Source organism: Carassius gibelio, chromosome B9, assembly GCF_023724105.1.
Source record: "Carassius gibelio isolate Cgi1373 ecotype wild population from Czech Republic chromosome B9, carGib1.2-hapl.c, whole genome shotgun sequence".
Lineage (NCBI taxonomy): Eukaryota > Metazoa > Chordata > Actinopteri > Cypriniformes > Cyprinidae > Carassius > Carassius gibelio.
In genome coordinates, this window is record NC_068404.1 from 20,485,751 (window position 1) to 20,497,908 (window position 12,158).

Genomic DNA, 12,158 nt, shown 5'->3' on the forward strand with positions numbered 1-12,158 from the left:
ATACATTTCTACACACAAATGGCCTCCTTATTGGATTTTTGACTCCTTTGATGCCCATTGATTGTGTTAATAGTGTCATAATTCATGAAGCACAGTTCACACAGACTTCACTTTCAATCCTTTTCAGTATGGGAGATCTGCATAACCAACTTGAACCCTTTGCGAAATCTACATACACTCACGTAAACTTCCCTATCACATGGATTCCTACTGAAATTATAGTTTCTGCTCATTAAAATTCACAGAACGACAATATATTTAGGCAGAGATTCTAAGATTCTATAGGCACTGATTTCTTTATGCTATAAAATGTTATTTCTTGCCTGCAGTGGAACCAACTTTTCCAGGTTTCCCAGTGGGTCATTTGTGAACTAGATTTTGAATTGACTAGTATAACCTGGGGGCTCGTAAAAAAGTTAAGCAATTCTCTCAGGTTAACCATAAAACATCACATATACGGTTGCGTAGGGTTGGTTGGATTTAAAGATGCTCTGGGCTGAACTTTGTTTTATCTGCTCATTTATCATATCAGACCCATTTAGGAAAGCCTGAGAGGGTTGAATGAATCATTACGGAAAGCGCAGTCTGCACCCTTAAAACTGTTCTCAGTTGGGCAGCCATTATCTACAGTGTTCACCCTGATTACAGACGATGTGTTTTCAGTGGACAGCCAAGGCCAAGGACACTAATGCCCGGGTGAATCTGTGCTTGCTCTCCAGTACTTACACTTCAAGGTGCAGCACACAGCAGGAACCCCGAAGGAAATGTTGAAGGTTTCTTTCAAATGTGGTCAGCCATTCTGGTTCTCCATTTCCACAGGTCACCGGATCCAGGACAAGGACAGGAACCTTTAAGGACCATTGAATCTCAACTACATTCATTCCCCACACCACAGATCCAGTGGCTGTGTTCCAAAACCTAATGAGCATTCTTGCTGTCTAATGCCCACAGGCAATACTAACTGAAACAGACCCTCACAAATGATTTTCTTAGGGTGCTCTACAGAGCAGCAACTCATCAGTGCATCACAGCACTTAAGACAAAGTTTATTGGACGTTCAACACTTGATTTCCATGTTGATATGCATTCTAATTTGGTAATTTGTTACTTAAAACGAAAATAAAATAAAATAATGTATAACTATTACATGAAAATTGGGCCAATATGTAAATATGTTTGTTGAAGTGCTAAAATAAGATTGATCGATCGATAGATAGATAGATAGATAGATAGATAGATAGATAGATAGATAGATAGATAAAAATAAAAAACCTAAACCTAAACAGAAGCATTAAAAAAAACCCGAATAAAATTGACAAAAGCAAACAAAATGACTAAAACTTCAGCTAAAATTACAGTATAAAAATATATCAAATAAAACCTAATCACACAAACATCATGTATTTTATTTTATTTTATAATAAAGTGTTATTTAGCAATATTTTTTGACAATGAGTGTTTGGCTCTCTCATTAACAGTGTTTAATGTACTGTTAATTTTCTGCCAGGACATTATGCATTCATTTCACACTTCACATCATCACTAAAGTTTATAAATTGCATTTCTTTTTAATTCTTTAATTCTTGAATTTTAAGTTACAGCACATTATTTGCAGTAAATTTGAACATGTATTAACATTCATTTTTTTTGTTACTCTGTAAATGCATCTACATTCAAAAATCTACTGTGTTTCAAAGTCAACACATAGGCTATGGCTTTTTGGCTAGGTTTAAAGGAAAAGAGCACTTTATTCAGGCCCTGAATAAATGTCTACAATTCCTGATTGGAGTCTAACTTTAAATAATTCTAGTTTATAAAAAGAAGGCTTTAAAAAGATCATACTGGCAGATACTGCTTTCTTTGATCGGCCTCATTATTATAATACAGTACATTGTGCCTTTTTTACAGTCAAGGATGAATGCAATGCCTTAGAAGTTAGCTAAAAGATGTCAACCCTTTGCTGCCAATATTTGGTGATACGCAAATCATGAAGCCTGAAAATACAGCCTGTGGACAGCTCGCTAGGTTATGGAACACAGCCTCTTCTTGTTGCTATCATAGACTATGACAAGTGATTTGTAACACAAATGCAGGCTATGCTCAAAAATAGCAGAGTCCAAAAAGCTTACAACTTTTATATTGGGACACTTTTATTTACAGAAGAAAAATTACACTGGATTACAAGAATTCCACAGGTACAGTTGGGCTTATGGAGTGCTCCCTTTAGACTGCTGAAAAGAAATGGGCAACATTCCACAGAGTTCTATTGTGTTGAACGTGGAGAGCCAGGTGTATATGAAATACAATGCTGAAATAATGCAAAAAACTATTTTGTGAGAAATTTGTGGCCCAAACTAAAGTGAACATGGATCTCAAGACTTAATACTCAAACTCTGACTGGTAAAATGAGCATGCGTCTATGCAGTATGCCATTCCCATCCATGTTGCAACACTAAGATCCTGATCACCAGCAGACCCCTCATCTCTCACATAAACAAAGCGCCTTTTCTCGGAATATCCCAAAACGGCATAGATTTGATTGCCAAAAAAGCTAACTTTATAGCTATATATCTCTGTGATGCATCTGAACCCAGCTTCCTGGGCATCTGCCCTTCTTTAGCGCATGATATCTTTCAGTCAGTTGTACGCAATATATTTTTTGAAAGATAGCCAATTCTGATAAAAATAATTCATAATCAGTTATGTGTGAAACTAAGACAGAACCAGGAATGAATCATATTTTTTTTTTCGTTTTTTGCGAAACATTCCAAAGAAATAACAAGTATATTTACATTGGTGCACTTTAATAGTTATTTATAATGTTTTCTTTATGTTCACGTAAAACTTGGCAACCTCTACTTTCTTTACATGTCACTCTCATTCTACATTCCATGCTCACTAGTACACGCATCCAAACACCCCAAAGACAACACGTCCATGCTCAGATGCACCCACTTACAAACTTTCACACGCTTCTAAAGGAAATGAACTCTTTTTGTTTCCAAAATATCTTGACATGAATGGATGACTCAAACTATGCTCCCTTGATTTTGATGAATCGATAGTGTTTAAAACAAGGACATATTTTCATCCACAAAAACACTTGGAATCAATGAGAAATTCATTGTTCAAGCCATAGAGTTGGGCATGTGTCAGCGCTCAATTCCAGGACCACCCATGTACCATGTACTCAGTTTGAGGTCGTGTGGTTGATCCTCCCTTTGCTACTGAGCATTCGGTAATTTCTTTGCATTTGGGCGTGACAAATAGTGGCAAAAAGGCTAGAAAATAAACACGTTACCCAAACAGTGACCCAAAAACTACAACACGGACCGTAAACGGAGGTGAGGGATTTCTACACGTACTGCATTAAAAAGCGATGTTTGCGCAACTACACTGGAAAAGTGCAACAGCCGGATCCCAAAGAAAGGGGGAATGAGAGAGCAAGAGAAAACATGAAGCTTACAGCGTAAACCCAACCTCTTCAAGTAACAAAGAATCAGACAAAGCAACAGCAAAGCCTTGAAAAACAAAAACTTAAAAACAAACCAAAAAAAAAAAAAAAGGCCCAAAACAAGCAAGAACAAGCACAAATAAACAGGAGCCTGTTTGTTGAGCAGCAACCTCCGAAAAAATGTTTCACAAAGCAGTTATCGCATGGCCTCTTCTGATACCCCGACGACGAGTCTCTAACAAAGGATCTTACAATTGGTTGGCGTGTTCTTGCTTGTATTTTCATTAGTTTGCTTGCTGTTGGTCTCCGGGTGGCTCACTTTGCATGTTCTTTTAGAGAATAGCAGGGCCTCCATTACGCTTTACTGTCCTCCTGTGTCATGTGCAGGCTGTTGTCACCATGAACTTTGATTTCGATTGTGTCTGGTTTCAGCGTCTCCTTGCCGTTTTCCTCTTTTAGTGGCAATTTCCTGTAAAAAAAATAAAATAAAAAAATAAAAAATAAAACCTCAGGTGCACAGTGGTCAGTTTGACAGGGTCGGCAAAAACACATTTCCAATTAACAACTGGATACTGTGGGTCCCCTGAGGCTAAAATTGAGACTTGAGGGTGCTTTTTGCAGACCAGAGTCCATTTGTCACCACAGGTCGGCTCGTTTGGTTGGTTTAATGAACTTTTTGTACCGTTGACATGCCTGAAAAGGTGGCTTGGGCTCAGGTTTATACCCAGCACTGAACTACACAAACAGATTTTGAATGTTTTTGAAAATACTCTTTCAAAATTCTTTTTTCTATTCTGTTTAACTCGGGAATCACATTATGAAAGTAAAAAGTCTATTTTAAGTTAACTCTAATGTCACCCAAGGTTTATAAAAGTATGTTTTTCATGGGTTATTTGTGTGATCCTCTCGGGCCACATAGTGAGCACTGATGCACAATCGTGTCTGTGCATTATCTCAAAGATTCCTGTGTGGCTCTTCATCACATTGGATTGTACTGGAAAGGAACGAGCCTCTGTTCACTGGGATTATCATCACTCTAATTACATTATTAAAGTCTAGGCCGGTGTCTTTGGGTAAGTATAGAGTGCATATCAGATGAACGCAATAGTCTGTATGCTAGAACATCAAAGTCGTGCTGCTTGTTATCGGAGCTGAAGACAATCGCAGTCTTTAATCTCTTTGAACTTTTAGCAAAGTGCACCTGACAGAAGTTTTTCCAGCTAGGAAAGACCCAGACTGACACTGCATAAAAACAGATCATTCAACCTGCAGACCAAAGGACAAATTTTACAGAGGAAATGTGTCAGGAACTGTCAAAAAAAAAAAAACTAGCCGGGGCAAAAACACATTAGTATACTCATCAATCAATAAACAATGGATTGCGTAAGTCAAATGATTTGTTCAAAAACAACAAACTGATAAGACTAAGTACTTCACACTAAGTACTTCTTTGACGTACGTACATGCTAAAGAGATAAATACTGATTAACTGCTACTGTACAGCTGTCACACATGTCTCTTCCTGGGTTACTTCAGGACTTTGTATTGCAGTATATCTTGCTGGCAACTGATGAAAAAACGTTTATAGCAAGTGTAAGGTTTAAAGCTAATGTTACTTTTACGTTAAGTAATGCATTATAATGTGGTACTCATTATGCTGAACGGAGCTGGACTATGACACTACTGAATCATTGATTACTGTATTGAATTTTTTTTTATACTGTTCCTTTTTCATTATTACACACTATTTTCCTATTGAATACTGTAAAGCTCCTTTGATATAATCTGTATTGTTAAAAGTACTATATAAATAAAGGTGCCTTGACTTGATTATAAAAAACTATTTGTACACCAATTATTTTTTAGTGTTGAGTGAAAATGATTTAACTTAAATATTTATATTTCTTAAATATACATTCAATAATTATATTTATATGTCATTTTAAAGTCACAGGAAACTTTCAGCTGAATTTGTCATAAAATAAATTAACTTAATTAAAAAGATACAGATTAAATAAATAATGCCCTGTTGCTTGTAAAAGTATTGTGCTTTATTTTTAAATATCTTTGGATAAAAAAAGCATGTTAAATGCATAACTGATGCAGAAGGGATACTCACAGGTAGGCAGCTTTGCCCTCCTCTAGCTCTTTGCTCTTGCCACTTGTGGCTGTCTTTTTGCTGCAAAGCTTGCGGGTGATGCACATGAGCAGGCCGCACTGGCGCAGGAAGAAGCAGCTGACGTCCACTAGCACGAGCAGCAGCAGCAGGCCAGCTAACCCCAGCCCAACCACTGCGCCCAGGCCCAGGCCGCTGAACAGCGAATCTGCTGAGACAGGATGCACACATAACCATCAACGATGTGCCTCAACACTCTATCTACAATTATTTCAAAGATAAAAATCCAGAATTAGATTGTGTAAAAAATAAAATGGCTGGAAGGGAAGGGATGTAAAGAGACTGTAAGTCAATTAAAGCATTCATTAAACATAATACAGTAAATCAACAATCTTATACCAACGATGCACTAAATGTAGATACCTCATGTTATTTAAGCTTGCATTGAGTTTATCTTTAAGGTGATGTAACTCTAAAGACTTTGCATGAGAAAATGAGGCTGTCTGAGAAGCAATTCAGAAGAAAAGATCCATTTTGAAGGAACACTCTGGGCAACACTGCTGCTCTAAACACATCAATCACACACGCTGTTGAAAGTAGCATTGCCATTAGCAAAAGCATCCCAGAAGTCTGTGGTTTAATCTGGACACAGTGACAGGGCATCAGAGTGAGAAAAGTGTCACATGTTAGATGGGAGGAAGACAGGCATACTAAACAGAAGCCAAATTCAATATACGTAGCAAAAAGCTAAAATATATATATATTTTTTTTTTATCAATGAATCAACCTAAAGACAGACGTTCATATCAACAGAATTACTTTTTATGGGTTAAAATAATTTTTATAATAATTTGTTGAGTCTTCATTTGCAGGTTTCCACTTTTGCAGAAAACAAACAAATAAAAATATCAACATATATGGAAAACTAAAAACTAATAAAAATGACAGAACAGAATCGTTCAAATTCTACGAACAACATCAACATTACAGAAGCAATTGTGTTTATAATTGTCCTTTTTAAACCTACGATTATGACCTTCAAACATCAGATTAGGAAGATCGATTGCCATCATGATCCTTTGACCATTTTCAAATGTCTCCGTATTAGAATATCAGTTCATACATGAACAAGCTGCTCTCAAAGACCTCAGATTTATTGACCCTGGTATGGTTTTACTTTTGATGCATGACCACCTCCACTCTTGACTTATCAGCCAACACATCTGTTTTTCACCATCTTATGCCTTGCTCTCCCTGAGAAATGTGTCCTCGCTCCTATAGCTGATTTGTTGTTGATTTATGACATCATTAGAAGCTCAATTTAGCATCTCGTTAATATCACTTATCCTGCAGTTCCACAAATGGGCGTGATCCATCCGCATCGGAGTTCAGCGCACTCAATTAATTAAGTACGAACGGTGATTGAGACTCAGCAATGAGAAGCAATAACTCAAGCTCGATTGATTGTGTCTGGACTGAAGGGAGGTCTGTGGGTGGGATCCCAGCAGATGACTGACAGGGTAATGAAGCTTGTAATCATGTGTGGGGCTTAATGGCTGTCACGCCGATACATGACTAAGTAGGGCTTAAACAGGACCATGGTTTTCTAGTTTGGAACACTTTTACATGGAAAAACTTCCAGCTTGAAGTATAGGCAGCAGGAGCATGTGAGACCCTGTTAATGCACTTTCTTCAAGGTTTAAGTAGTGTATATCCCTCTGCCTTTGAGCTGCGCCGCTTAATCATTCAAACACTTACCTCTGCACTTACAACACCAATAAATGATAAAAGCTGGAGACAGGAAGGGGTTTTAAAAATAGACCTCTGTTAAACCAGAGTACATTTGTTATGAGGAGGTTTCAGATTATAGTCAAATACTATGGAAATCTATGTGTGTGTGGGTGTGTGCAACACTTCCATACCGGTCTTTACACCACTTTTAGTCAAAATGACATCAAAATAGAACTTTTACTACAATACCTGTTCTTGGTTTTATTGTTAATACTCATTGTTGCTTACTCCTGCAAAATATGCATGGCAATCTTTAATCCCAATATAAGATAAGATGTTCTCCAATTCTGAAATGACATTCACTTCTGGGCTGACATTATCAGTCCCAACTTTTTCAACTCTTTGATATAGAAATCATTTTTCATGATTTAATCAACTTCTGATGGAAACAATAAATTCCCACCCATTTTTTTCTTTCATTTTAAGTTTAGCATGACTCAAAAATGCAATAATTTAAATAACAAAAATAGAGTTTCAAATGCAATTTCATGATAACTTAAATGTCACATGAGGAAAGGAAGTCTAAAGATGCAAATATAAAGTAAATATCTTATAAGGAAGCTTTAAGGCCAGTTCACGACAGACGGAGATCAACGGCGACAATCACCAGAGTACAGTGCGTTCCTTCATAAACATTCAAAGAGTCAACAAATCATGCTGTGAACCCAAGTGCCGACCAACGGCATCATATGGTGACAGAGGTAACATTTATGTGACCAAACCCGACAAACGTGTCTGTTGCCGTTAGTCAGTGCCGTGTGACTTTTCCTTAAGATAGTAAAATACTGTGGAAATGATGCCCTCATGAACAGCCAAGCACGTTTTGCCAAATCAGAATCAGAATCAGAATCAGAATGAGCTTTATTGCCAGGTATGTTTACACATACGAGGAATTTGTTTTCGTGACAGAAGCTCCGCAGTACAACAGAATGACAGCGACAGAACATAAAACACATAATAAAAGAATAAAAAATACAAATATGTAGACAGTGAATGACAATATACAAATGACAATTGTAGGCAGGTATATTACAAAGTGAAGTTATGTATGTACATATATATTGTGTGCAAAATTTAAGTGTATACTAAGTATGTGTGTTAGATAAATAAAGTGTGTGTGTATATAAATATAAAGTGTAGTGTGTTCGCCATTATTGTCAGCTGTTCATAAGATGGATTGCCTGAGGGAAGAAACTGGTCCTGTGTCTGGTCGTTCTAGTGCTCAGTGCTCTGTAGCGTCGACCAGATGGCAACAGTTCAAAGAGGGAGTGTGCTGGATGTGAGGGGTCCAGAGTGATTTTGACAGCCCTTTTTCTCACTCTGGATAAGTACAGTTCTTGAATAGATGGGAGAGTTGAACCGATGATTCGCTCAGCAGTCCGGACTACCCTCTGTAGTCTTCTGAGGTCAGATTTAGAAGCTGAGCTGAACCAGACAGTTACTGAAGTGCAGAGGATGGATTCAATGATGGTGGAGTAGAACTGTTTCAGCAGCTCCTGTGGCAGGTTTAACTTCCTCAGCTGGCGGAGAAAGTACAACCTCTGCTGGGCCTTTTTTACGATGGAGTCAATGTGAATGTCCCACTTCAGGTCCTGAGAGATGGTGGTTCCCAGGAACCTGAATGACTCCACTGCAGTCACAGGGCTGTTCATGATGGTGAGTGGGGGGAGTGCAGGGGGGTTTCTCCTGAAGTCCACGATCATCTCCACTGTTTTGAGCGTGTTAAGCTCCAGGTTGTTGAGACTGCACCAGACAGCCAGCTCTTTTACCTCCTGTCTGTAAGCAGACTCGTCACCGTCCTGAATGAGGCCGATGAGTGTGGTGTCATCTGCAAACTTCAGGAGCTTGACAGAGGGGTCCTTAGATGTGCAATCGTTGGTGTACAGGGAGAAGAGCAGTGGGGAGAGAACGCAGCCCTGGGGAGCTCCGGTGCTGATTGTACGGGTGCTGGATGTGTATTTTCCCAGCCTCACTAGCTGCTGCCTGTCTGTCAGGAAGCTGTTGATCCACTGACAGACGGAGGTGGGCACGGAGAGCTGATTTAGTTTGGGCAGGAGGAGGTTTGGGATGATCGTGTTGAAGGCCGAGCTGAAGTCCACAAACAGGATCCTCACATAAGTCCCCGGTCTGTCTAGGTGTTGCAGAACATAATGCAGTCCAATGTTTACTGCATCGTCCACAGACCTGTTTGCTCTGTAGGCAAACTGAAGAGGATCCAGCAAGGGTCCAGTGATGTCCTTCAGGTGGGCCAGCACCAGTTTTTCAAATGACTTCATGACTACAGACGTTAGAGCCACAGGCCTGTAGTCATTTAGTCCTGTAATTTTGGGTTTCTTAGGGATGGGGATGATGGTGGAACGTTTGAGGCATAAAGGGACTTCGCACAGCTCCAGCGATCTGTTGAAGATCTGTGTGAAGATGGGGGCCAGCTGGTCAGCACAGGATTTCAGACAGGCTGGTGTAACACAATCTGGGCCTGGTGCTTTTTTCCTTTTCTGCTTCCGGAAGACCTGGCGCACCGCATCCTCGCTGATCTGAATTGCAGGTGTGGGGGAGAGGGGGGATGCAGGAGGTGAGAATGGTGAGAGTGCTTGATTGGAGAGGTGTTCAGGATGGGTTGAAGGAGCTGTTAATGGTGTGAACGGTAGTTTGGAGAGGCATTCAGGGCTGGTTGCAGGAGTTGTGAAGGGTGTGAATGGTTGTGTGGGGAGGCGTTCAGGGCAGGTGATGGGTGTTCTTTCAAACCTGCAGTAAAACTCGTTCAGATCGTCTGCCAGTCGTTGATTCTCTACGGTGCTGGGGGGTGGTGTCTTGTAATTGGTGATCTTCTTTAGACTTTTCCACACTGATGCGGAGTCGTTGGAAGTGAACTGAGTCCTTATTTTTTCAGAATAATTCCTCTTTGCCACTTTGATCTCCTTTTCCAATGTGTATTTAGCCTGTTTATACAAGACATTGTCCCCCTTCACGTAAGCATCTTCTTTGGCCTGACGGAGCTGTCTGAGTTTTGCACTGAACCACGGTTTGTCATTATTGTAAATTAGTTGAGTCTTTGTAGGAATACACATATCCTCACAGAAACTGATATATGATGTTACGGTCTCTGTGAGTTCATCCAGATCGGTGGCAGCAGCTTCAAAAACACTCCAATCAGTGAGGTCAAAACAAGATTGTAAATCCTGCTCTGCTTCATTAGTCCATCTTTTTACAGTCCTTGATACAGGTTTAGCTGATTTTAGTTTCTGCCTGTAGGACGGTATAAGATGAACCAGAAGGTGATCAGAACGTCCCAAAGCTGCTCGTGGAACAGAGTGAAATGCATCCTTTATTGTGGTGTAACAGTGATCCAATATATTACTGTCTCTTGTGGGACATGTAACATGCTGTCTGTATTTTGGCAGTTCACGGGACAGATTGGCTTTATTAAAGTCCCCGAGAATGATTAAAACAGAGTCCGGGTGTTGTTGTTCTGTCTCTGTGATCTGATCAGCGAGTTTCTGTAAAGCTGAGCTCACATGCGCTTGAGGATGGATGTAAACACTGACCAGAATGAACGAGTGAAACTCCCGCGGCGAATAGAACGGCTTGCAGTTAATGAAGAGTGTTTCGAGATTTGAGCAGCACGTCTTCTTTAACACAGTTACATCTGTACACCACCGTTCATTGATGTAAAAGCATGTCCCGCCGCCGCGCGATTTCCCAGTGGATTCTGATTCACGATCCGCTCTAAACAGCTGAAATCCCGGCAGATGGAGCGCGCTGTCCGGTATGGTGTCATTCAGCCAGGTTTCCGTGAAACACAGAGCAGCAGAGTGTGTGAAATCCTTATTTGTCCGAGAGAGCAGAAGGAGTTCGTCCGTTTTGTTGGGTAGAGAGCGGAGATTTGCCAGATGGATGCTAGGCAACGGCGTTCGAAATCCGCGCTTCCTGAGTCTGACGAGCGCTCCCGCTCGCTTCCCCCGTCTGCGCGTCCTGAAGCGCTTGATCAGTGCCGCCGCTCCTCCGATAACAACGTTCACTAAAACATCTGAATAATTGAAATCCGGTAAAACATCTTGTGGTGCGTTCTGCCGAATGTTCAGCAGTTCTTCCCTGGTGAAACTGATGGCAGGAATATAACTAAAGACAGGACAAACTAACAAAAACACAAAAACATATGCGGAGCTCGTCACGGAGGCAGCCATCCTGTATCGGCGCCAACACAAATGTATTGTGATGTGAAAAAAAAATAATTAAATGGCCAAAGTATCCACCTAGCCCACCTAAAATGACACTTTTATAACTTTATGGGTTGTATTAAGTGAAAAAATTGAGCTCATCAATGACAGTTTGTTCCTTTTTTACTAATCATCCCATAAAACCCAAAGAGCACTCCATAAAATGAGAGAGTTTTCTTATCTTCAGGCTGAAAGGCTTCCTTCTGGAGTCCTGAGGTAATTTAAAGCTTTGGCCATTATGGAAAAGGTCTCGAGTTTAAGACTCCCCTCCTCCTCTCCTTACCCTATGCTGGTCCAGCAACCCCTACACTACCTACACAGAGGACACAAGCCAAGCATGACTCCATAATGATGGTTTAAAGACTCTGACGCCCATTAAGACGCTATGCTTGACGAACAGAAGGGACCCGCTAGCCGTTAAACGATTAATAGACCGACTGCCTTCAGGATAGCCATTATCAGTGCAAAGATGTCTTTGCGCAGTATGAGGTTGGACTGATGGGTCAGAACGAATGAAATGGGTGTCAAGTGGCACCAATTAGATGTCACTTTTCATACTTTTAATAGAATTCTCTATAAC

The 12,158-nt window shown here is 40.2% G+C and overlaps 1 protein-coding gene across 2 annotated transcripts in view; it reads right to left on the reverse strand.

The window, feature by feature from the left end:
- Positions 1-2,143: 2,143 nt before the first annotated feature.
- Positions 2,144-12,158, reverse strand: part of ncam2 (neural cell adhesion molecule 2) — a 176,581-nt gene continuing 166,566 nt past the window's right edge. The window contains exons 16-17 of one of the 2 annotated variants that reach the window (XM_052566328.1): positions 5,574-5,778; positions 2,144-3,923 (exon numbers count right to left, since the gene is read on the reverse strand). In XM_052566328.1, the coding sequence (XP_052422288.1) occupies positions 3,809-3,923; positions 5,574-5,778 (320 nt within the window). In that variant the 3' untranslated portion in view covers positions 2,144-3,808. Of the gene's footprint in view, positions 3,924-5,573; positions 5,782-12,158 lie in introns of both variants that reach the window. The other variant, XM_052566327.1, reaches the window with a different exon arrangement.